This window comes from Dama dama, chromosome 19 (genome assembly GCF_033118175.1).
Source record: "Dama dama isolate Ldn47 chromosome 19, ASM3311817v1, whole genome shotgun sequence".
Lineage (NCBI taxonomy): Eukaryota > Metazoa > Chordata > Mammalia > Artiodactyla > Cervidae > Dama > Dama dama.
Window position 1 is genome coordinate 77428505 of NC_083699.1, and position 27621 is coordinate 77456125.

The window sequence follows — 27621 nt, forward strand, 5'->3', positions numbered from 1 at the left end:
GATAGCCTTTATAGATTTTTTCAAACAGTTTACCAAAATTAAGCACATAAATAAAAATCAAAGTCTTTTCCTATTTTTAAATTTCAATAATATTTATCCTTGCCATAAAGAACATATTATCCATAAAAAGGAGTTTTATAATTTATGAAACCAGACCTTAAAAGATGCAATCAACTTTTATAAGAAAAAAGTATGATCATATCAATAGATGATGAAAAGGTAGCTGATAATATCCAAAATGCAATCCTGATGGAAACAACATGAAGAAAAATAAAGTTTTCTAAAAATAGGAATATAGAATCATTTTTAGGACTCAAAGTGCTTTGGCAAAAGAAGAAAAAGACAAAATCCAGTAGTTCAGTTCAGCTCAGTCGACTGAACTCTTTGTGACCCCATGGACTGGAGCACACCGGGCTTCCCTGCCCATCACCAACTCCCAGAGCTTTCTCAAACTCATGTCCATCGAGTCGGTGATGCCATCCAACCATCTCATCCTCTGTCGTCCCCTTCTCCTCCTGCCTTCAATCTTCCCAGCCATCAGGGTCTTTTCCAATGAGTCAGTTCTTTACATCAGGTGGCCAAAGTATTGGAGTTTCAGTTTCAGCATCAGTCCTTCCAATGAATATTCAGTACTGATTTCCTTTAGGATGGAGTGGTTTGACCTCCTTGCCATCCAAGGGACTCTCAAGAGTCTTCTTCAACACCACAGTTCAAAAGCATCATTTCTTCAGCACTCAGCTTTCCTTATACTCCAACTCTCACATCCATACATGACTACTGGAAAAACCATAGCCTTGACTAGATAGACTTTTGTTGGCAAAGTAGTGTCTCTGTTTTTTAATATGCTGTCTAGGTTGGTCATAGCTTTTCTTCCAAGGAGCAAGCATCTTTTAATTTTATGGCTGCAGTCACCATCTGCAGTGATTTTGGAGCCCCAAAAAGTAGTCTCTCACTGTTTCCATTGTTTCCCCATCTATTTGCCAGAAGTGATGGGATCTTCATTTTTTGAATGTTGAGTTTTAAGCCAGCTTTTTCACTCTCTCTTCCACTTTCATCAAGAGGCTCTTTAGTTCTTTTTCACTTTCTGCCATAAGGGTGGTGTCATCTACGTATCTGAGGTTACTGATGTATCCAGTAGATACATGAATATAGCAAAGAATATAGACATAGTGTTCACCAAAAAACAAGTACAAATTATTGATGCTTTCATTAAAAGATGCTCACTTATCTATAAGCATCCCTTGATAGATCATAGCCTTGTTGTGGCAAAAGGACTTGTGTAAGTCAATGAAGCTATGCCATGCAGGGCCACCCAAGACTGATGGGTCAGAGTGAAGAGTTCTGACAAAATGTGATCTACTGGTGGAGGGAAGGGCAAACCACTCCAGCATGCTTGCTACAAGAACCCTGAATAATGTGAAAAAGCAAAAAGATATGACACCAGAAGATGAGTTCCCCAGTTCAGAAGGTGTGAAATTAAAAGATGCTTTCTTCTTGGAATGAAGGCTATGGCAAACCTAGACAGCATAATAAAAAGCAGCTATGTCACTTTGCAACAAAGGTCTGTATAGGCAAAGCTATGGTTTTTTCAGTAGTCATGTATGGATGTGAGAGTTGGACCATAAAGAAGGCTGAGCACCAAGGAATTGATGCTTTCAAACTGTAGTTCTGAGAAGACTCTTGAGAGTCCCTTGGACAGCCAGGAAATCAAATCAGTCCATCCTAAAGGAAATCAGTCCTGAATATTCATTACAAGGACTGATGCTGAAGCTGAAATTCCAATCAGGTCACCTGATGCAAAGAACTGACACCTTGGAAAAGACCCTGATGCTGGGAAAGATTGAAGATAAAAGGAGAAGGGGGTGGCAGAGGCTGAGATGGTTAGACAGCATCACTGACTTAATGGACATGAATTTGAGTAAACTCTGGGAGACACTGAAAGACATGGGAGTCTGGCGTGTTGCAGTTCACGGGGCGTCAAAGGGTCAGACGTGACTTAGTGACTGAATATCTATAAGCAAAAGCAAAAAATAATACAAAAATCAGTAAAATCAGGTAAATTAAAATAATGAGATATAAACCATATTCATGAAGATCAAAAAGAATAACAGTGCACAAGTCTGAGGAAAAAATGAACCCCAGCCAATGGAAATAAAATAGCTCCATCTTTTACTAAGCAACTTAACAATACATTTTAACGCTTAAGGATACAGAATTCCACTCCAAGGATTTACTAAAGAGCCCCCTTTCCACTATATCTTTCTGCTGATGAACTGATTGATAAGCAGAGAGGTTCGCTGAAACATGGCCCTTATTCTTGTGGAATAGGAAAGATGTAAAGTCAACTAGCATTAAATGATTAAATAATTAGAACAGAAATTAGAAAAAACAAGCAGCAATAGTGTGTACATAGTCTATGCCCTACCACAGTTTAAGAATTTAAATGTCTCTAGCACCTTATGAAGGAGGAACTATGATTAATCCTTTTTGCAGGTAAGGACACTGAGGAACTGAATGCTTTCCTGCTTACCTAGTTTCTCACAGTGTACTGGGGATTGGTTGCTGTGTAACAGATCACCCTTAAGCGTAGTGACTTAACAATAATAATGCATACTCACGATCTTCCGGTTTCTCTGGGGCAGGAATCTGAGTGTGGCTTAGTCGAGCCCTCTAGATTAAGGTCTCTCCGCACTGCAGACAGTTTCCGGCCAGGGGTACAGTCATCTCAAAGTTCAAGCCCACTTGTGTGGTTGCTGGCAGGATCCAGCTTCTCACAGAACTTTGTTTGAAGAAAACCCTCGAGGCAATCTCTCAGTAGGGAGGCTTACAATATAACAGCTCACATTTCCCCAGAGTGAGGGTTCTGACCTGAGAGAGAGAAAGTGACAAAAGAGGACCATCTTTTGTAACCATAGCAAATTGTCCTGGATCCGCCACATTGTGGATGCTTAGTAATTGGACAATAAACACTATTTTGTAAAGACAAAGCATAATTTTATATGTGCTTAAAGGAGAAAAGGCCAGTTTTTATTCCACTCCCAAAGAAAGGCTATGCCAAAGAATCTTCAAACTACTGCACAGTTGCAGTCATTTCACATGCTAGCAAAGCAATGCTTAAAATCCTTCAAGCCAGGCTTCAACAGTACATGAACCAAGAACTTCCAGATGTTCAAGCTGGATTTAGAAAAGGGAGAGGAACCAGAGATCAAATTGCCAACATCCATTGGATCGTAGAGAAAGGAAGAGAATTCCAGAAAAATATCTACTTTTGCTTCATTGACTATGCTAAAGCCTCTAATTGTGTGGCTCACAACAAACTGGAAAATTCTTAAACAGATTGGAATACCAGACCACCTTACCTGTCTCCTGCAAAACCTGTATGCACGTCAAGAAGCAACAGTTAGAACCAGACATGGAACAAAGGACTGGTTCCAGATTAGGAAAGGAGTCAAGGCTGTATATTGTCACCGTACTTATTTAACTTATATGCAGAGTACATCATGCAAAATGCCAGTCTGGATGAAGCACAAACTGGAATCAAGATTGCTGGGAGAAATATCAATAACTTCAGATATGCAGATGACACCACCTTTATGGCAGATATTTTCATTAATCATCAAACATCTGTTTAAATATTCTGTGAATATTCATATGAATTAAGTTTTAAATAATTAATATTGTATGTGTTTCTGTTGTAATTTTTCATGTTGTGCATTTTGATCATTTTTTGGTCTATTCCCAAGGAGGAAAAGGTGTAGGAATAAGAATAATTTTGTTCATTTCATCTTACTTTATAAAACAGTAGCTGATACTGAAGAAAGTAACACTGAAAGTATTCGGTTGGCCAAAACATTTGTTTGCATTTTTCCATGACTATTGCATGACATCTTTCCAAACAAACTTTTTGCAAACTCAACATTAAAAACTACTATAATGTTTTTTTCATTCCTGATTTTGAATTATTTATAAATAAGATGAATTAAAACCATTTATCTATTAGAATGATGTTATGAAAGGCTGTCTAAGCCACCACAGAAATCTCTTTCTTACATTATGTATGAGATAAAGAACTAAAGCAGATGTGTGAGTATTGTTAGTATATACCACTCCTCTAACTTTACATCCTTCCATATGGACTTCCCTGATAGCTCAGTTGGTAAAGCTCCTGCAAAGCAGGAGACCCTGGTTTGATGCCTGGGTTGGGAAGATCCGCCGGAGAAGGGATAGGCTACCCACTCCAGTATTCTTGGGCTTCCCTTGTGGCTCAACTGGTAAAGAATCCACCTGCAATGCAGGATACCTGGGTTCAATCCCTGGGTTGGGAAGATCCCCTGGAGAAGGGAGAGGCTACCCACTCTGTTCTGGCCTGGAGAATTCCGAAGAGTCGGACGTGACTGAGTTACTTTCACTTTCACTTACATCCATATACTTTTTTTTTTTTTTAAGTCAGTGATACCTTTAAATCAAATGTCAGCAAACTGAACCACAAGTCAAATCCTGCTCAAAACCTGCTTTTGTAAATAAATGTTATTGAAACATGACTGTGCTGATTTATATATTTGGCTTCCTCCGTAGTTCAATTAGTAAAGAGTATGCCTCCAGTGCAGAAGACCTGGGTTTGATTCCTGGGTCGGGCAGATCCCCTGGAGAAGGAAATGGCAACCCACTCCAGTATGCTTGCCTGGAGAATCCCATGGACAGAGAAGCCTAGCAGGCTACAGTCTATGGGGTCACAAGAGTCAGACACGACTGATCAACTAAGTACCCACACACACACATGTATTTTCTATCATTGCTTTCATGCTTCAGTGACAGAAATAAGTAATGTCACAGACTTGCAAACATAAAATATTTGTGACAGCTTGCAAACCATAAAATATTTGTTCTTTGGCCTGTTACAGAAAAAGATTTCCAGTCACTGAAAATATTGAGAATTTCTATCCATGAACACGGTATAATACTCCGTCTCCATTTATTTAGGTCTTCTGTAATTGTTAGCAACAACTTTTGCAGTTTTCAGCAGGCCAATCCTGCACTTATCTTGTTAAAATGTATCTCTAAATATTTCATGCTTTAATGCAACATTATTTCTTTTTAAAAATTTCAGTTTCCAATTGCCTGTTACATATATAGATACAATTAGCTTTAAATTTTATATTTTGATGTGTCCATGTGTTCTATGACTTTGCTAAACTCACTTATTTTTCTAGCAACTTAAAAAGGCACTTTTGATCATCTATAAATAATTCTGTCATCCATGAAGGAAGGCAGTTCTATTCTTCTTTACTAATATATGTGTACTTTATTTCTTTTACTTTTTCTATTGCTCTTGCTAGAATCTTCAGAATAATCTTGAATAAAAAGGTAAAGACCAGAGCTCCTTGTCTCTTTCTTGATCTTTGGTGGAAAATAATTCAGTTTTTACAGTTGAGTAAAAAAATGATGCTAACTGTGAGTTTTTTGAAATCTTTTCTCAAGTTATTCCATTTTACAACTAGTTTACTATGAGATTTTTATCAGGGTCTTATCAGATTGTTGAATTCTATAAAATGTTTTTTATTCTTTCTTTGTATTCATTCAAGTAATCATATTGTGCTTCTTTGTTGGTCTGTTGATATGAAGAATTTCATTGACTAATCTTTTAATTTAAGCCAACTTTGCATTCCTAGATTAAGTTTCACTTGGTCATGACATATTTTTTTTTTTATATGTTGATAAACCTAACTCGCTAACATTTGGTTAAGGATTTTTATGTGTGGGTTCGTTATGGATTTTGATCAGTAGTTCTAAGATATTTATTTGATTTTGGTATCGAGATGATGTTGGCCTCATAAAATCAGTGATAAAGTACATCTTCCTCTTGTATTTTCTGAAAGACTTTGTGTAAAATTGGTATTTTTTTCTGTGTTAGCTAGCCTCACTAATGAAGCTGTCTGGGCGTTGAGTATTCTTGTGGGAGATTTTTAACAATAAATTAAATGTATTTATAGATACAATAAATTAAATGTATCTATATTTTCCATAGTGTTCTTTGAGAGTTTATTTCATCCCAGAAATTTATTATTTAATATAACTTTTCAAATTTATTGGCACAAAATTATTCCTAATATTTTTCTATTATCCTCTTAATTCAAGTAAGGGCTTCAGTGAGAGCCTCTTTCATGATAGTCATTTGTAGCTTATATCTCTCCCTTCTTCTTGATCAGTCCTCATAGAAGTTTATCATATTTTTTTTAAGAACTATATTTTTGTTTTATTGATTTTTTTCTTTAGTTTTTTTCTGTTTTCTTATTTCTTCGATTTCAGTTTTCCTCTCTATTAATTTCCGTATTTCTCCTAACTTTGGATTTTATTTGCTCTTTTTGTAATAGCTTCTGAAGGGGGATCACTGACGTGTGATCTTTTTCCTTTTCCAATACAAACATTAATGCTACAAACTTCCATCTAAGTGTTGCTTTTAACTGCATTCCATGCATTTGATATATTGTTTTTACATTCTTATTCAACTCAGAAATATATGTATATTTAGAAGATATGTATATATCTTCTAATTATTTTGGTGATTTCTTCTTTGACTCATGAGTTATTTAGAATTGCACTGTTTAATTTTCAAATATTTGAGGTTTTTCCCAGATATATTTCTGTTCTTGATCTCAATGTTAGTTTTTCTGTGGAACTAGAACATCAGTTCAGTTCAATTCAGTCGCTCAGTCATATCCGACTCTCTGAAACCCCATGAACCGCAGCACACCAGGCCTCCCTGTCCATCACCAACTCCCAGAGTCCATCCAAACCCATGTCTATCGAGTCAATGATGCCATCCAACCATCTCATCCTCTGTCGTCTCCTTCTCCTCCTGCCCTCAGTCTTTCCCAGCATCAGGCTCTTTTCCAGTGAGTCAGCTCTTCACATCAGGTGGCCAAAGTATTGGAGTTTCAGCTTCAACATCAGTCCTTTCAATGAACACCCAGGACTGATCTCCTTTAGGATGGACTGGTTAGATCTCCTTGCAGTCCAAGGGACTCTCAAGAGTCTTCTCCAACACCACAATTCAAAAGCATCAATTTTTCTGCGCTCAGCTTTCTTTATAGTCCAACTCTCAGATCCATACATGACCACTGGAAAAACCATAGCCTTGACTAGATGGACCTTTGTTGACAAAGTAATGTCTCTGCTTTTCAATATGCTGTCTAGGTTGGTCATAACTTTCCTTCCAAGGAGTAAGCGTCTTTTAATTTCATGGTTGCAATCACCATCCGCAGTGATTTTGGAGCCCAGAAAAATAGTCAGTCACTGTTTCCACTGTTTCCCCATCTATTTGCCATGAAGTGATGGGACAGAATGCCATGATCTTAGTTTTCTGAATGTTGAGCTTTAAGCCAACATTTTCACTCTCCTCTTTCACTTTCATCAAGAGGTTCTTTAGTTCCTCTTCACATTCTGCCATAAGGGTGGTGTCATCTGCATATCTGAGGTTATTGATATTTCTCCCAGCAATCTTGATTTCAGCTTGTGCTTCATCCAGCCCAGCATTTCTCATGATGTACTCTGCATATAAGTTAAATAAGCAGGGTGACAATATACAGCCTTGACATACTCCTTTTCCTATTTGGAACCAGTCTGTTGTTCTATGTCCAGTTCTAACTGTTGCTTCCTCACCTGCATACAGATTTCTCAAGATGCAGGTCAGGTGGTCTGGTATTCCCATCTCTTTCAGAATTTTCCACAGTTTATGGTGATCCACATAGTCAAAGGGTTTAGCATAGTCAATAAAGCAGAAATAGATGTTTTTCTGGAACTAGAGCATAATCTGTATTAATTTATCTTATAACATCTATTGAGCTTTTTATTATGGCCCAGAATACTATCTCTCTGGGTAACCGTTCCGTGTGCACCCAAAACCAGCATGGAATCTGCTGCTCTAGGATGCAGAGTTCTATAAATGTCAGTTCAGTCAAAACGATTGATAGTGATGTTAAAGTCGTCTATATTTCAAATATTATTTCTTCTAACCCTATCTTCTTTTTTTGAGACTTTCACTACCCAATGTTAGAGTATTTGATATTGTTCTACAACTCTAGGGCAAGTCTTCTGCCTCTTTCACTCTTTTGCACTTTTTGTTTTAATTTGGATAATTTCTGTTGGCCTAGCTTCAGGTTCACTGATTATTTTCTCTACCGTATTCAATCTGCTAATTAGATTAAGGAATTCCTTACATCTAATATTGTAGAAATGTTGTTTCTAACACTTTATTTATCTTTCTCTTTTATATGGTTTTAATGTTCTTTCTGAATTCCTTACCTGTCTATGGTTATTGGTCATAGTTGTCAGAAAGTTCTTATTCGATAGTTTCATATTAAGCTTTCAAGACTGTTGATAATTTCCTCTCTGGTCCTTTTTGCTTGCTTTTTTTTTTTTTTTTTTTTTTTGTATCTTACAACATTTTATTATCTTATAATACTCTGATGCATAAAAGAGTTGAAACTGAATTGAGCTATACTTATTTCCAGTTCTTTACTTTTTCCCGCTTGTATGTCCAGGATCTTGTCCTCTCACTCTCTACCAAACATGAGATTGTTTACATATGCCATAGCTCCTCACTGGGTATTTTAAATTCTTTGTGACTAACTTTACCCAGTTGCCTGTGACTTCTGCTCTGTGATTCATTCCAAGAAAAGTATGATTTTGTAGATTAACAGTCTCCTTTTGGTGGTTAGAATGGAAGTGATATTCTTTCGTGTCTTTCTCCATCCTTTTCAGAAATGGAATTCTATTTTTTAAACTTGAATTCATTCATATATCTTCTCTAGCAGTTCTCTTTTGATAGAACCCACCTGCTTTAGTGATGCTGCTTGCCTTTCAGATTCATTGTGGAGGGTCCCCTTGGATTGGATACATAGTTAACTTCCTTGTCTCTTGGGTGGAGCTGAGACAGGGAAGGGAAGGCACAGCAGCAGTCTCTGCCACTGTGACCTGAAGGACACCAATAAGTAAATGATGAGTTACGGGAGAAGTGTATCCCCTCTCATTTCATTCCCCCAAGCAAAGTCTGAAGTTCCCCACATGAGTGGGTGACCTCCCACCTGTTCAGGTCCCACGTAGGTTCTGGGGACACAGAAACCAGCAGCTCTTCTCTAGAGCACATATTTGGCCCATGCTTCAGGCTTTCTCCAGAAAGATGGAGTTGTCTTCACCTGTGTGTATTCTCCCCAAATCTTCAGATTCAGATCAGAATACAGAGAAACCTTTTCAGCCGTTCAAGACCTAGACCACACCCTCCTAAGTCCCAGAAGAGGGAAAAGCAACATAGCAGTATCATCTGTTTCATCCAACTACTGTTTTCCCAGAAATCTCCCTTATCTTCTGTTTTATTATTTCTAAGCTTATTTTTCAAAATAGTTTCATATGGATCTTTTATATGGATAACATTTATGACCATAGCATAGACATCTGGGCTATATCTCCTTGAATGCAAGCACTTTAAGGTGTTTTAACTATGCTCTGTCTTAGTGCAATGATCTAACATTTATTTAATAACATTAAATGGTATTAATAGTACATTGTATTTCTAGACCACACTTAGAAGGGAAGTCTGCAATATCGGTATTCTCCTTGTAGTTTCAGATGTGTGCATCATGGGAAGTCTTCAAATGTCCACCCCCTGAAGCACTCTTGTTTACATTCATTTTAAGTCCCTGGGAACACAACAAATTAAGTTAGTTACACATAAGATGTCTACTTCTGTAGTCATTCTACTGTGATTTCTGTGAATAATTTATCAACCAGTTAAGGCTCATCAAATCTGGCTTTTTATGTTGAAACTATCTGTAAGGTCTCTTACTGTTTATCTCAACATTTGAAATGCTATCATTTTAAATAAACATGTTTCTCCCTAAACAAGAATCTCATTATCAGAAGAAAGAAAAAAGTCTTGGCATATCAGGTGCCTGTCCTCTCAGATGTGTGTTTAGCATCTGTCACTTCTCCTTTGTCTGATGACCTTGAGTTCATTGTCTCCCTGTATTTACTCCTGTTGGCATCACCATTCCTCTTTATTTTATTTTATTCCAGGTGCTGGGGTTCCCCAGTTCCAACCGATTGCCCTGAATGGCCGAATTCAGGTCCTCAGCAACGGGTCTCTGTTGATCAAGCACGTGGTGGAAGAAGACAGTGGCTACTACCTGTGCAAGGTCAGCAACGATGTGGGCGCGGACGTCAGCAAGTCCATGTACCTCACGGTGAAAAGTAAGGAAGACGAGCTCTTCATTTTACCTAAATAGGGCTCTGGGGCTTCCATTTTCAGTGGTCTCCACGCACACTGTTTAAAAACAAAACAAAACAGTGGTTTGTTGCAGCTGGAGGGTTGATGCTTTCCTGTCCTAAGCATACAGTTGAGGAGGATAGTAGAAATCCAGCAACTTTCAGAATATGCAGACTGTGCATCAGAATATATGTCCGGGGCAGGGAGCCCTGGGTTTCCCTCCCTCTGCTCCCCTGGCCATGGGTCCAGGCTCTGAGCAGCCCAGCAGATGAGTGGGTTGCTGCCTTTGGCACCCAGATTTCTCTCCTCTTGATTTTATCATGGAAAAGCCTTGTGCATGGTCTCAGATGTGTTCTTTTCAGAGGTCTCTTCATGCTTTTTGTCATTTGCAAGCTTATCCATAGATTTCCTTCTTTAAGATCACTGTGAAATCAAGAAACTGGAAACCTCATTATCAACATACATCCCTACAAGAAGATAAAGCATGTAGGGCTAGACTTAGGGTCCATGTTGCTGACTGATCTTATAGGAAAGGTACCTACTAGTGAAATTATTTTTATACTTTGGTCACTAAACCACCAAAGAAAGGACATAAAGTAAACCAGCTTCTACTGAGCATTGCTCATTAGCAAATGGTTGTACATCTAGTTTACAGTGAATGGCTTATGTCTTTCTCCATTTATATGCTTTTCTACTGGATAGATTGAGATTTCTTCCTTACCACAAGCTTTAATCAGACTTCCTCTTGCTTATTTTAACTATGCTGTATATAGGTTTTCAAGGATCTCTACCATATTATTTATTAGGACATTGGACTTAAAAGTGAATTTCAGTGCTATGTGTGAGAGAGACAGAGACTTGAAGACTAGCTACACAAAGTCTAGTATCCAATCTCTGTTACTAAGAACTTATTCTAATTAATCTATTTTTTTCTAATACAACAATGAAAATATCAAGCTATCTATTGCTATACTTTTGTATCATGGACAGATTATAGTTCTGAAATAAGGTTGCTTTGAAATATTAATACATTGTGGACATATCAATACATACTTTTGACTGCTAAATGTCATACTCTAGAAAAACTGATTTGCAATAATCAGAGGACAAAAAGTCATATCACTTAAATCCAAAGTTGAAGTGGTAATTTTTAAAAATAATAAATTGATGAAATATTAAGGAAACTCAAGATTTGAGAACCAAGATTGACCAGTATTGATCCATCTTTTCCCATCAAAAAGAATATATTTTGCAATGCTTTAACATATTTTTAAAAATTTTGCATGCTAAAAATAGCATATTTTAATGAAAAATTATTCTATTTTCCAAAACAATAAGTGAGAAGAGGAACATTGTTTTACATTTTTACAAATGCTTTTAAAATATGGTTTTATAGAAGGCTGTTCAGTTCTGATATCTCTTTCTTCATTTAGACTGTTAAAATACATTGTTCTGGTTGAATTAATAAAAAAAATTTAGTTTTGTACAGACATATTGTCAGAAAAGGAAAGAATATTTTAGTAGCTTTCTCAGATAATTGTGGATATTCTTCAGTGATTCTATACCAAAACTTAACCAGTCATGGTTTTCAAGAAAATGGTTACCATGTGGAGTTTGAAATAACATTAATGACTTTTCATACTTGGTTACACTATTCCATTGGTCTTTCTTGCCTTTTAAATAGAAACTTTACACAATCACAATTTTGTAACACCCTATGGAAGTGAAAGTGGAAGTCACTTGGTTGTGTCCAGCTCTTTGTGACCCCATGGACTATACAGTACAGTACATTTCTCCAGGCCAGAATACTGCATTGGGTAGCCATTCCCTTTTCCAGGGGATCTTCCCAACCCAGGGATTGAACCCAGGTCTCCCACATTACAGGGGGATTCTTTACCAGCTGAGCCACAAGGGAAGCCTATAACACACTATGTTGGTCATTTAAAAAACATTGGTTCACTGAGTTACAGCAATCTAACAAATGTTTGACTGAGGCATTTCACTAGTGGTGGCGGTCATTCAGTTGCTAAGTTGTGTCCCACACTTTTCGACCCCTTACACTGTAGCCCACCAGGCTCCTCTGTCCATGGGATTTCCCAGGCAAGAATCCTGGAGTGGGTTGCCATTTCCTTCTCTAGGGGATCTTCCTGCAAAAATCATAGTCATTAATATTACCGCTCATCTCCCGAGCAAGGTGGTTAAGAATAACATATTTTATTAAAAAATTGTTTTCTATCCTACTCATACATATCTAGGCTCTAATAGATACAGAACCCTGTGAAGGATATAAATACAGGCAACCATGGACCTCACCTTCGTGAATGAAAGACTTTATGTTTTGAGAAAGGAGACATCAAGGCAGGAGTAGAGCCTGCTAATCACAGTGCAAGGAAAAGAATAAGGTGCACAGAGATGCCTAGGAGGACAGCACCATCATTTTGAGGAGATTAAGGAAAGTGTCAGGGTGAAAAATTCTTTAAAAATGGGTAGAATTCGAAAATGCAGAAATTGAAGGTTTCCTCACATTTCTCTTCATACCTTGATGCTGGTATTATAGTAGATATGGGACCACAAAGATGTCCACTTGCTCTTAATGGACTTTCCCTCCATGGGACCATCAGGCCTGGGTGTGGACAGCACTGGTCCAGCAGAGGGCACCCCTGTCAGGACAGAGGGTGGGACACCTGGAACACATAGGTTCCCATCCCCTGTGGAATCAGTGACTGCAGAACAGCACCCAGGGTGCCAGAGGTTAATCCTGAAGGATGCAGTGGAGTTCAAAAGATAGAGCTGTTGAGGGTAAACGGAGGCACGGGAGGGAGAGAGAGCAGATATAAGAGGTCACAAGACTCAAAGCGAGAGGTAACTGTGTTTGAATGTTGTACCAGGTAGGTGGAGGGGACTAGAGAAAGAAACATTCATAGCGAGTGTTTGTTCATCAAAGACAGATGTTCTCACAGCTGGCCAATCTTAGTTTCTGTCTCTCAAACCATACAGACTATTAGCAGAGAGGTGCATTTATGAAACAGTTCATTTTACCAGTTCTTGATAACCCTCGGGTAGCTTTGTACAAGATTGAAGTCAGGAGGACAAGGGGATGACAGAGAATCAGATGATTGGATGGCATCACCAACCCGATGGACATGAGTCTGAGCAAATCCCAAGAGATAGTAAAGGACACAGAAGCTTAGCGTGCTGCAGTCCATGAGGTCACAGAGTCAGACATAACCGAGTGACTGAACAACAACAAGCTTTGTACATGATTTCAACTCCAGGCGTCTGGTATCTTTAACCCTCTAAAAGCATAATGTTTAAACTCTGAAAAGTAAAAATGTAATTTCAGGAAGAGATATAAAACCACGGAGACAGAAGATACACAGTGACTCTGTTGCTCCAGTGGTATCATTTAAACAAAAACAACAGCTAATGGAGGGATGGCTTGCTCTTGTTCTTTATGTACTTGTTTAACAACACTGTTAAGTCTGTGAACCCTGACAGGTTTAGGCTCAGCACACGGTCATGGTAGACCTGCCAGTTGGTGTGTAGATAGCTCTTTTACCAGGAAAACAGGAGGCAGTGGGAGCGGAGAGCCTCCACTCTGGCCTGGCACAGTCAGACTTGGTACCCAGCTGCCAAGCAAGCAGATTGCACGTCCCTGCAGCCATGGCGGGATTATACCTGACACTGCAACAGAGATTCTGGGCCCTTCTTATCTGATGCTACCCAGGGTAGCATCAGATTTCTTTAATGTTTCAAAAGAAACTGCACTGCCTTCAGGAAAAATATTAAGTACTCTCTCTTTTCTATAAGTCATTAAAAAAAAAAAAAAAAAACTGGTCTGCAAATATTTTTAAATGCAATAGGACAGGGCTTTCTATCCGATGGGGTTTGTCAGGAAATCAAGGCGGCTTCTCAGATGAGAGCTCCGGATGCCCAGGGAGGCTTGCATTGAATTTTACATACACTTTAAAGACCTGAACACCACTGCTAGAGTCTGGTGTGGAGGAGGACTCAGTGGATGCTGGGAACCAAATCCTGGCGCAGACTGGGTTTCCTGTCTGGGAAGTTTTCTTATCACCACTTTAATGATTTCAAAACCCACCACTCTAATAATAAAGCAATTTTATGACTGTCTCCCTGCCATCTCCCATTTTGGAGTCAGACATAAAGAGGCCATGGAAAGGGAAGATAGCGGGCAACCACATTTGGAATGAAAGGTCATGAGATAGAAAGCCATCATGAGATAGTAAAATAATCAGTGTATATCCTTCCAGCTTTGTATTCCTGCTTCTTGTTCAACGTTATCATCTCAATGCTGATTGATCATTTATGAAAGATCATCCCAGGGATAGGGACCCAAAACACCAGATAATGTTCAGGGCTTTTGGCAAAAAGGACAGGGGAGCTAGGCCTGACTTTGAATCAAATTTGGCCTCTGGTGACCATGCTACACCCTTCACCCTAGGCCCATCAGGGGCTGCAGAAGCCTCTCCCATCCCCATATCAGGGACCACTTGAGATCTGGGGAATGTGGTTTTCTGTGCTAAGAAAATAATTCCTGAAGTTGTAGAATCTTGAAAGTGGAAGAGCTATCTTCTCAGGTGCCAAAATTGCATCCTCCACTGACCCAGGTTTCTGCCCCGGCCAATCTGAGCCTGTGTGCCTCCGGGAACACTGCTTTCTGTGTGGATCTCTGGCCATGATGCCAGGCAGTTCTTCTTTCATCCACCACTCTCACAGATCCCTTCTGATCCCCACATGCTGTGCAATAGAGCATCCCTTATCAAACAGGAGCAGGTGCTTCCCTGGAGAGTCTGTCACTCGTGGAATCCACCCTCCCCCACCTCTAGCTCCCAGAGTCCACCCATAGATAGGTCTATGGTCCAGTCTAGTCTTGGTCCTCAGGCCCCCGCTCTGAGCAGGTCTCTGGGTCCCATGCCATTTGATCTCCATGTTCCCAGAATGTAGGGACGCATGAGTCTGCATGCACCAGCTCCAGTCAGACAGTCCCCAGGTCCTGGCTTTTTCTGGATAGTAACATGATTTGACCTCAGGCTACGTCTTGTCCTGTTATTGCCAGAGTGGGCGTTGGGGTGGAATACAATATTTCATCACTCTACACCACCGCCCCAAATAGAATCTGTTCGTATCCACCCTTGGACAGTCCATTCAACCCCTGCAACTTCCTGCAGTCATGGGCCACCTCAGGACCCACAGGCTCACCCATGAACACCTGCAGCCCTGCCCCATGATGCTCTCAGGGGAGGAAGGAGCACTACCCTAGGCTGACCCCCAGGGAGGTCCTGATGGCCTGAGTCCATCCCACAGGACGCTCCCAGGTTCCCCTGGTCATTCTGAAAGCCCACTCTGTACTCCAAGCATCAGGGATTCAGGCTTGTACTTTCTCTTTGTTTGGTACTCACAGAGAGCTGACTCACATTTGAATACCCTGCTGTTGTTGTTCAGTCCATCTGTCGTGTCTGACTCTGTGAACCCATGAACTGAAGCACCCCAGGCTTCCTGTCCTTCACCATCTCTGGACCATGCTCAGACTCCTGTTGATGATTCTATCCAGCCATCTCATCCTCTGTCACCCCCTTCTCCTCCTGCCTTCAATCTTTCCCAGCATCAAGGTCTTTTTCCATTGAGTCAGCTCTTTGCATCAGGTGGCCAAAGTATTGGAGCTTCAGCATCAGTCCTTCCAACGAATATTCAGAGTTGATTTCCTTTCGAGTTGACTGGTTTAGTCTCCTTACTGTCCAAGAGACTATTTAAAATTTTGTGTCCCTTAAACTGTCAAGATAGCTTATGTGTCTCTTAGTCGAATGCTACTTTCCCTCTATTACTTTAATTCAGAGAGCTTCTAAATCAAACCTCGGAACCTTGATTCCTGGGCCCTGGAGGACTGTGAATGATGCCATGGGGTTTGCAGTCCCCTGAAACCGTATGTAAAAATGTATGTGTTTATCTGGGGGGCGGAACATGTAGCCTTTGTGATATCCTCAAAGGGATTCGTGATGTAAAAAAGGTCAGCATGACTCTTCTAGAAAATCAAGGCCCAGATGGCCTAAAATGAAGACTGTGTGTTGTACTTTTCAGGCAAACATCTCAGAACATCGGGCTATAAGCTACAAGCCCACAATGATAGGGTCACCCAGGTGGAAAAGGAATAAATAACCGTGAACCAGTGGCAAACTAGGTATTATTGAAAACTAGGTTTTGATATTTCTCTATCAAATGAAAGATCACATCCACATTTTTAATGCAGCCTTGGGGTTGGTGACATAAATGGATCAGTGCATGCATAATAAGTCACTTTAGTTGTGTCCGACTCTGTGCGACCCCATGGACAGCAGCCCACCAGGCTCCTCCATCCATGGGATTCTCTAGGCAAGAAAACTGGAGTGGGTTGCCATTTCCTTCTCCAAAGGCATATATGTAAGCACCCTGCGATCAACAGTGCTGGAGCCCAGGCTCCAGACCCACACTGCCTGGGTTCTGTCCAGTCCAGCCCAGGGCCCTGCGCAGGTGACTCACCCTCTCTCCAGGACTATGAACCCCAGAGACAGTGCACACACCTCTCTCTAGGGTTGCAGTGAGGCTGGCGTGAACCATCATGTGTAAGGGCTCAGCCAGACACGTGGTTGGTGCAGGGTGAGCGCAGCTGTTGTTGAGCTGGAGGCTGTGACTACTGGTGTCATCATCATCATTCCTAAATTACACCCCCCAGAATGGATCAGTGCCTCCAACAGACTACAAGGTGTCCTGATTCAAAATCACCCACTTTACATACTTTCCTAACTGTGGGGCCCGCCAGGCCCCCTCCACGGTATCCGACGTGTACGCAATACACGTATGTGCATGCTCATAGCCCTTGCTCTTCCCTTCTGAAGTCCAGTTGGCAGAGTACCCGCAGCTTTTGTGATGATGTCTGTGTCAGAAGTAGAGGATGAAGCAGAGCCTGGAAAAGGAAGCGTGGAGAAGTACAAGAACCTGTTAGCTGGCGGGACTCTCCAAGTGGCTGTATTGCCGATGGTGGGTGCTGGCTCCCGCCGGGGAGGGCAGCTGAACATTTGCATTTCACATCTTCACTGAGCCTGGAATCCCACCCGCTGAAGGTTCTTGGTGTTAAGAAGGGATCTGTGAGATGGGAAGGCTACTAGAGCAATTACAATTTGTCTCCAGCCTCAGTTTCAGTTCCCCTCCTCTCTAAATATAAAGTGTTAAATTGTGTCCTCCTAGAATTCAGATTGATGTCCTAACCCCAGTACCCCCAATTATAACCTTGTTTGGAAATAGGACTTTTATATATAAAATGTGTAAAAGGAGGTATTACTGGAGTGCTGTGGACCTCAGTCCAATAGGACTGGTGTCATACAAAAAGGGGAAATTCGGACACAGATGTGGAGGGAATCTGCCATGTGAAGACAGACGTTGGACTTGGGCTTCCTCAGCCAAGGGAAGCCAGAAGAGGCAGGAAGGATTCTCCCCTCAGTCCTTCAGAGAGAACACTGCCCTGCCCACACCTTGGTTTCAGACTCTGGGCTCCAAAACTGTAGCAGGATAGATTTCTGTTATTTAAACCACCGGTTGGTGGCACTTTTTAACGCTATCCCTGCATGTTCTGAGTGCCAGCAGAGATGCTTGGCTAAGTCTTGTTGACTCAGAGCAAGCACAACAGCTAGGTCACCTGCCTCAGCAGGTAAATCCTAACCTGTCTGAACCAGTGGATGTGAACTCTAGTCTGATCCCACCAAGGGCAGCCTATTCCCTTTGAGCACGGTTGGTTTAAGGATGGGCATGTGACCAATTTTGGTCAATGAAATGTAGAAGAGATGTGTGATCATTCTGAAAAAACTTTCCTAGTCTTCATAGTAGACTCTGCAAGAGATACACATCTTTTAATTCTTGACCCTATCTGGAGGTAATACCTTGATGTGTGGTGACCACTTTGGCATTTTCTTGAGGATAAAACTTATACATAAAGGAAGGTAGAGTCTTTAGGGTTTTCTATGTAGAGGATCATGTCATCTGCAAACAGTGAGAGTTTCACTTCTTCTTTTCCTATCTGGATTCCTTTTACTTCTTTTTCTGCTCTGATTGCTGTGGCCAAAACTTCCAACACTATGTTGAATAGTAGTGGTGAGAGTGGGCACCCTTGTCTTGTTCCTGATTTCAGGGGAAATGCTTTCAATTTTTCACCATTGAGGGTGATACTTGCTGTGGGTTTGTCATATATAGCTTTTATTATGTTGAGGTATGTTCCTTCTATTCCTGCTTTTTGGAGAGTTTTAATCATAAATGAGTGTTGAACTGGAAATAGAACTGCCATATGACCCAGCAATCCCACTCCTGGGCATACACACTGAGGAAACCAGATCTGAAAGAGACACGTGCACCCCAATGTTCATCGCAGCACTGTTTATAATAGCCAGGACATGGAAGCAACCTAGATGCCCATCAGCAGACGAATGGATAAGGAAGCTGTGGTACATATACACCATGGAATATTACTCAGCCATTAAAAAGAATTCATTTGAACCAGTCCTAATGAGATGGATGAAACTGGAGCCCATTATACAGAGTGAAGTAAGCCAGAAAGATAAAGAACATTACAGCATACTAACACATATATATGGAATTTAGAAAGAAGGTAACGATAACCCTATATGCAAAACAGAAAAAGAGACACAGAAATACAGAACAGACTTTTGAACTCTGTGGGAGAATGTGAGGGTGGGATATTTCAAAAGAACAGCATGTATACTATCTATGGTGAAACAGATCACCAGCCCAGGTGGGATGCATGAGACAAGTGCTCCGGCCTGGTGCACTGGGAAGACCCAGAGGAATCGGGTGGAGAGGGAGGTGGGAGCGGGGATCGGGATGGGGAATACGTGTAAATCCATGGCTGATTCATGTCAATGTATGACAAAAACCCACTGAAATGATGTGAAGTGATTGGCCTCCAACTAATAAAAAAATAAAAATAAAAATAAAGGAAGGTAGAATAAAAACAAAAAAAAAAGTCCCTGTTTCCCGTTAGTAACCCCGTATATCTCCTAGCCACTTCCCCATAATTCATCGACCCTTTAAGCCCAACCCCTCTTTTTTTGTTAAAAGGATACATAAGCCCCTGAGTCTAGCCATTTCTTTGAGTTTCACTTTTTTTTCCTGTGAACTCCTATGCATGTAAAAATGAATAAAGTTGTGTTCTTTTTCTACTGTTAGAAAGAAAAACAGAAAAGTAGAGATTTGTCCCTAATCTACTGCATTTGCAATCTCCCCACCTCCAGTTTCATGATTGTCTGAGAGGACCAGTTATTTGATGGCTTTGCTGTCTCAGCCAGTGTGGGTCAGGGTATTCTCATTTACAGCTGAGAGCATCCAAACTAAATAGGAAGCAGACAGCAGGTCATGGGACTCAATTCCACCATTACTGCTCCTCTCCCAGCAAGTCAGGCTGAGCACAAAACCCCTGAGGGATGGAGGGGTCCTATTTGGGTTGAGGAACCCAGTCTAAACTGGAATTCATCCAGCATGCTGCTCTGGGTTAGGGGAGGAGGGGTCTGCAAAGGAATGACAGCTGAGGGTCAATGGCAAGCTGAGGACCTCGGGCACATCCCAGAGCGGGGTTCAGTCCATGGTGGATGGAGAGTGAAGGACACCAATAGCGTTTTTTCAGTGTCACCAGACTAGTAGTCCTCTGTGGAAGAGAGCATGTGTTTTCCCTCTTTACTTCTTTTTCCTCTTTCTTCTGTTTGGGGGCACCCTTCTGCTCAGCAGCTGAAGTTATTGTTGCCAGTCCGGGGTCATCTGCTGTTTCAAGGTTTCTGTAGGTGACGGCCGCAGCATTCTGGGTCCTCAGTTATCTGTCGCCCTCCATTCTGGCATTCTCTGAGATGCCTGCAGACCCACCTGGTCACTGCCTAGCTGCCCACAGGAGCCCCCTCTCAGTCACTCTGTGACCTGTTGCATTGTTCAGTAGTTATCCAAGATGTGGGTAGATAATATATGCAAATATTTGGACTGCCACTCTCTGTGACTCCCTTCTTTCTAGAATTTCCCTCTAATTTTCTAACTGCTTTGGCAGTCCTTGACTCTGCTCTCTGTAGATGAAGCTAATAGGCTTTTACTACTAATCCATACCCCGATTTAAATAGTCCCCTGGTAAATAAATAAAACCAGACCAGTTTTATCACAAGCTCCACCGATTCATCTGGTCTGTCATTCTCTTTGTGAACAGGTGCATGGAAATAAGCTTATGGAAAGGGGAAGCTTGGAGTTTTCCCTGTGACAGTTAACACCACATTGTATGCAGGTACCTGGGCTATAAGCTCACTTTTCTCCTGGGGACTCCCAGGTTTGACCTCCCTCAGGGACAATCTGAACAACTCATGTTAGGACATGTCCGAAGACAGTGCATGAGAAGTCACTGATGAACATCTGTGATGCAAGGGTGGGTCATGGAGGGGTGTCTGTGGCCACCAGGGCAGTGACCAGTCATCTGGTCTTTGCAACTCCAGACGTGGCTGCATCAGAAAGAGAGAGGGTGTGAGCAGTGGACCTTTAAATATGTATATATTCCTACTTATTTATGTAAATCCCCACATGCTTAGCCAAGTGATTCCAGCACCTAGGTGTTAGGTGTTCACATGTGTGCATCTGTCCATTTAGCTGTTGATTTTAGGGATTGTGATGGAGGACCACAGGGGCTTCCCAGGTAGCTTGGTGGTAAAGAATCTGCATACTAATGCAGGAGATGGAGGAGACGTGGGTTCGATCCCTGGTTTGGGAAGATAGATCCCCTGGAGAAGGAAATGGCAACCCACACCTGTACTCTTGCCTGGGAAACCCATGGACAAGGAACCTTGAGGGCTACGGTCCATGGGGTTGCAAAGAGTAGGACAGGACTGAGTACACACACGTGCATGTTCTTCCATAAGGTAGTTACAGCATGTTAAGTGGAAGTATGGCTATATTGTCTTTTCCAGAGAATAAATGTGGCATAAAGAAGTGTGTGTGGTGCCAGGTTAGCAAGTGGTGAGTTTGTGACAGTTAATGTTGTCTGTCCACTTGGCTAGGCTATGGTGCCCAGTTTTGGTCAAACGCCTGTCTAGATGGTTCTAGGAAAGTATTTTTTGGATGAGTTGTTGTTGTTCAGTTGCTAAGTCGTGACCAACTCTTTTCAACCCCAGGGACTGTAGCACACCAGGTTTCCCTGTCCTTCACTCTCTCCTGGAATTTGCTCAGATTCAAGTCCATTGAGTCAGTGATGCTATTGAACCATCTCATCCTCTGTTGCCCCCTTCTCCTCCTGCCCTCAATCTTTCCCAGCATCAGGGTCTTTCCAGGCTCTTCACATCAGGTGGCCAAAGTATTGGAGCTTCAGCTTCAGCATCAGTCCTCCCAGTGAATATTCAGGACTGATTTCCTTTAAGAGTGACTGGTTTGATCTCCTTGCTGTCCAGGGGACTTTCAAGTCTTGTCCAGCATCACAATGAGATTAACATTTGAATCAATAGACTCTGAGGAAAGCAGATTACCCTCTATAGCATCGATCCCCAACCTTTTCAGCACCAGGGATCAGTTTCATAGAAGACAACTTTTCCTCAGACCAGGGCGGGGGTAAGGGGATGGTTTTGGGATGATTCTTGTATGTTAGATTTATTATGTGCTTCATTTCTACCATTATTACACTGTGATATGTAATGAAATAAATATATAGCTCATCATAATGAAGAATCAGTGGGAGCCCTGAGCTTGTTTTCCTGAGCTCAGGTGGTAATGTGAGTGATGGAGAGTGGCTATAAATACAGGTGAAGGTTCACTCACTAGCCTGCTGCTCACCTCCTGCTGTGTGGCCTGGTTCCTAGCAGGCCACCGACCAGTACCAGTCTGTGGCCCAGAGGTTAGGGACCCTGGCTCTCTAATGTGAGTGGGCCTCATCCAATCAGTTCAAAGTCCTTCACGAAAACAGATGGAGCTGCCCAGAGGGAGAGGCATTTCTGCCTCCAGGCTACCTTCTCACTAGAGCTACAAAGGTGACCCTTCCCTGGGTCTCCAGCCTGCCCGCTTCCAGCCTGCCCCCAGCCTTCATTATGATGACCCTGCTCCTCAAGACAAATTTACCTGTACCTCCATCTGATCAGGAGAAGGAAATGGCAACCCACTCCAGTACTTTTGCCTGGAAAATCCCATGGACGGAGGATCCTGGTAGGCTACAGTCCATGGGATCAGGAAAAGTCGGACACGACTGAGTGACTTCACTTTCACTTTTCCCTTTCTTGCGTTGGAGAAGGAAATGGCACCCCACTCCGGTATTCTTGCACAGAGTCGGACACGACTGAAGCGACTTAGCAGCAGCAGCCATCTGATCGGCTCCCTTTCCCAGAGGACTCTGACTAACAGACTTTGATGCTAGTGGCCGGCAGCCCAGGAAGGACCCGGTTTCCCCATCTGCCTGCAATTCCACAACCACAATGTCTGCCTCCAGGAAGTCATCCATCCTGACGGGCTGTAAGTCTGACATCATTTATACAGAGTTAGAACCAAAGACATTCTCAACAGGTGCTTGGGGTCTGCTGCCTTTTCATTTGGGACTACCCCCATTTTAAAGGTAGAAATATGCATTAATACCTCCTGTATTTGGGTGCAGGAAGCTGGCCTCAGAGGACTTGGAATTAGCACCTATGTGCTCAGTCGTTCCGTCATGTCTGACTCTTTGCGACCCCATGGACTGTAGCCCGCCAGGCTCATCTGTCCATGGGACTATTCAGGCAAGAATACTAGAGTGGGTTGCCGTTTCCTCCTCCAGAGGATCTTCCCAACCCAGGGATGGAACCTGTATCTCTTGTGCTTCCTGCATTGGCAGGTGGGTTCTTTACCACTGAGGCACTTGGGAAGCCCCCACACTACACTTGGTCTTAAGTCAGAAGGCTGAGGGAGGCCAGAACGTAAGAAGGACAGGTGTAGAATTGGGGTGCAGCTGCAAGGGGGCCCCCTGCTGACCCTACAGCGAGCTCTGAGGCTCATCCGGCCCTTCCGAGCTGTCTGGCGCTGAGGCTGGAGGCCTTGCCTCGGAGATGCCAGGGCCAGTACGCATGCTCACAACCCAGCTTCTCATTCGTTTACCACCCGAGTCTTGAACATGCGGCCATAGTCCTTCATGGAAGCAGTGCTTAATGACTTCCAGCAACCTCCGTGGCCATCACCCGCCAGGAATCTTTCAAATGTTCTCATTAGCTGTGAGGTTGGGGGCGCCAGCCCGACCCTGCGCAGCCCAGTGGCCGCCGAGCCATCACAGGTGCTGCAGCGGTGCCGGCCTGTGAGCGTCGCCCTCTCCCTGATCAGCAGCAGAGATAGAAGGAGGCCGTGGTGAGGCTGGCTGGGGACTCAGCCCTTCTGGCTTGACTCTTCTCAAGGAAATGTGACACGCTCGCATTGGCCACTGTGTTAGCAAGCCGTTCATCACACATGTCCACTCTGAGTGTGGAAGTTTAAAACTATTATAAAGCAAAGCACAGATGATGCACCAAGATAACGGAAATTTCCATATCTCCAGCTCACCCTGCAGCGCAATATACCTTCTCTTCTGTCTTTACACCTGCCATTCCCGCCTCCACCTGTCCTTCCTTAGTCTTGATGGTCTTCATCTCCCTTTTCGCAGGTTCTTAACACAGACAAGCATTTTTATTGTCATCCCTCAGTCGTTCAGTTGTGTCTGACTCTTTGCAACCCCATGGACTGCCCCGTACCAGCCCTCCCTGTCCCTCACTGTTTTCCCGGAGTTTGCCCCCAACTTTACCTTAAAACACCAAAACCTTTCCCCTCTGTAGGAGTGTTTCAGAGATACAGACACAGGAAGACTGTTGAGGTTCCCAGATGCTGACTAAATGAAGCTCAGAACAGAGACTGTGAAATCCTAGCTTTCCCTAGGTCATTCTGGCTGCCTGGCCCCTGGAATTGAAGATTCCTGCTTGTACATGCACAGTCTCAGACTTAAATGCAAAGGTCACGAGGTCAAGGTCACTGTGAGTAGAATCTGCAAAATCAAAAGGTGACACTGTGCTTGGGCTTAAAAATCAACAAGGAGACCACAGCCTTCAGCTGGATCAGCTCTGCCACGCCTGAGACCTCCGACCCTTTGTCCGTGGAAGTCTCCTGCCCCCAAGGCACAGGGCCAGTGGTCTGGCTCTGAGGGCCAACCTTGATAGAGGCTTTGGAGGGATTGGGGTCTGCTGCCTGGGAGAAAGCACCACCCCTGGGTTCTGTCCCTGCAGACGGGCACTGTGGCCTTTCCCCACCTGGGGCTCCCATCTCCATCTCCATCACACCAGTGGCTGCACAGTGAACATCAGGTCATGATCACTTCAAGTGTGGGTGCCCTGAAGCTGCAACGCCAGCCTCCCAGGCTGCAAAGAGAGGTGCTATTGCACCCCTGCCGCTAGAGACCTGGCCCACTGCACCTTTCAGATTGACAGCAAAATTCATGCACAGCCTATAGGAACCTCCTGCAGTATTGGCTCCTCCTTGTTCACAATGCTGCAGACCCTCCATCCAGGAAGTCTGAAGTCCCCAGCAGTGAGCGACCCCACCTAGTCCTTCGACTCCCTCCAACAACCCAGTGAGAAGCTCATGTAGCTTTGATTTGAATGCCTCTATTGACGGAGAACTCACTGCCTCTACAGGCATCTTATTCCAATTGAAATATCATGAATATTTTTTTATAATACTATGATAGAATTCCTACATTATTCTACAAAACATACTTAGACACTTTCAATATATGCTAATTTCCAACAGGGCTGCAGTTTGGGTCACTCACTCGTGTGTAGTGTTTCAGATGAGAAAACTGATGTTCCTGAAAGTTAAGAGGAACTCAAGGTCATATATATAGACTGACCAACTGGTCCGGGTTTGCCTGAGAATCCCGGTTTTAGCCTTAAAAATTCAGTGTCCACAGATGTACAGAACAGACTTTTGGACTCTGTGGGAGAAGGCGAGGGTGGGATGTTTCGAGAGAACAGCATCGAAACATGTATATTATCTAGGGTGAAACAGATCACCAGCCCAGGTTGGATGCATGAGACAAGTGCTCGGGCCTGGTGCACTGGGAAGACCCAGAGGGATCGGGCGGAGAGGGAGGTGGGAGGCGGGGATCGGGATGGGGAACACATGTAAATCCATGGCTGATTCATGTCAATGTATGACAAAACCCACTACAATATTGTAAAGTAATTAGCCTCCAACTAATAAAAATAAATGAAAAAAATAAATAAATTTAAAAAAAAAATTCAGTGTCCAGAGGAGTCCTCCCACAGCGGGAAGTTAAGAGCTGAGGTTTACATCTTTGCTCCACCAGACGGCACACCATGACCTATGGCTGCTTTTCTAGTTCCGTTGTTCAGAGTCTGAGTCACTGCTCCGTGCTTTCCCTCCACCTTAGGTTTTCCCTGCCCCCACATTCTGAGCAGGGCACACGTGGCCCGGGGTCGCTGGGGCTGAACCCTCCTCCTTGTCAGACATCCGGAAGGTGGGTCTGGAAGTCTTGCCCATGTTCACTCACTCCACGTGGACATTCTTCTTTGTTATATAATTTTTATGTATTAATTTTTTCATTTGTGGTTGTGTTGGGTCTTCATTGCTACACAGGCTTTTCTGTAGTTGCAGAAAGTGGGGACTACTCTCTAGCTGTGGTGCACAGGCATCTCAACGCAGTGACTTCTCTTGTTGCAGAGCATGGGTTCTATGGCACGAGAGTGTCAGTAGTTGTGGCTCATGGACTCCGAAGTTGCGGTTTACGAGTTCTAAAGCACAGGCTCAGGGATTGTGGCACACAGGCTTAGCTGCCCCAAGGCATGTGGTATCTTCCCGGATCAGGGATCGAACCTGTGTCTCCTGAAGTGGAAGGTGGATTCTTTACCACTGAGCCACCAGGGAGGCCCTAGACATTCTTCTTGAATCTTTAAGGGAATAGGAACCTGGCTTTCACTGGAGCATGAAGACTGTTTTCCCTCCACCACCCCCATCCCCCTCTGACTAGGTCAGTGTGACAGCAGAAAGCATCATGGGTCCGCCCAGTTTCAGAAGAATGAGGGGCTTGGAACCCATAGCAAATCGGAGGTGCACTTTCCCTGCTCAGAGAGGCTCACGTACAATGTCTTCCTTACCCCTTAACTCCTGGGATCAAGAGAAGGAACATTTATGAGCCCTGACTGCCCTGGCCACCCTTCCTGCCAGCACCAACATGGAGAGAGGCACAGAGAGAGGCAGACCATGCCCAGGGCGCCTGGCAGTTTCCCTGCCTGCTCCTCACCCCACGGGTCTCCCTGAGGGAAGGGGGGAGGCGGGGGTCCGCAGGGGCCACACAGATGCCCAGCAAGCTAGGACGGATGGGGTTACGTTCTCAGCCATCCATAAAGAGCTCAGGTAAATCCTGCGAACATTAGAAGGTTCCAGGACACAAGACTTCCTCTTATTAGGATAATAGCCCCCCTGTTGTCCTAATAAGGTCTTCTCATTGGAGGGATGAAAAAGCTCCCAGGGCTGTTTACTGCCTGTTCCAACCATCAGCTCAGCTTTGATTTAAGGCCATGCACTTTAATCACCCATCATGTGTCATCACCCTGACAGGCAGCTGCAGCAAGACACAAGCACCAATAAATCATGCTGGAAGTCGCGGGGGCAATCCTTTGTTGATTTTCCCTCCCAGCTATTCCGCAGCAGCTGGGCATCCTCAGGACAATGGGGCAGAAGGGAGTGGGCTGTGGAAGGCAGGAACACCCCTCTTTCCCTCTCTTGGTTTCCCTCCTGTGGATTCCTAGTGCCTTGCCAGATTGTGAGGCTGAGCCCTTGGCCATCAGTGGACTGGGCACTGCCTTGTTAACTAATTGCCAGGACATGAGCTCTTCTGCATGCAAATCACAACAACACTGAGCTTTCTTGCTTTTTAAAACACTGCTTCCGTCCACTCCTCCGCTGGCTGCTGGAGAAAAGTGAGCCTGTTATAAAAGGCACATCTTATCACTCCCATGGCCTTTCTGCCTGCCTGACATCATCCACACACGCCCATCCCCATCCCCAGCGAAGGGGCTGCTCCTTCATCCCTGAAGCTTCGACATACGGACCTTTGATGGAGAACACTGTCAGTGGCTCTCATTCTTTCAGAGTGTATCGCTGAGACCCCACAGGACTGCATCCTGTAAAAGGAAATGCAAAACGGGAAAAGGGGATTAAGACAATGACTAAACAGGAAATAGCTGATGACAGTGCAGTTGGGAATTTTAATAACTTCTGCTGGAGTCATATGATAGGAGACATAGGCTTCTGGGCCATGAAGAGAAAACAGTCAATTTTCA

At 43.3% G+C, this 27621-nt stretch overlaps 1 protein-coding gene across 1 annotated transcript in view; it reads left to right on the top strand.

Annotated features, from left to right (window-relative positions):
• Positions 1-27621, top strand: part of DSCAM (DS cell adhesion molecule) — a 664082-nt gene that overhangs the window by 430604 nt on the left and 205857 nt on the right. Inside the window, exon 11 of the mRNA XM_061168054.1 lies at positions 10072-10245. Within this exon, the coding sequence (XP_061024037.1) occupies positions 10072-10245 (174 nt within the window). The remainder of the gene's footprint in view (positions 1-10071; positions 10246-27621) is intronic.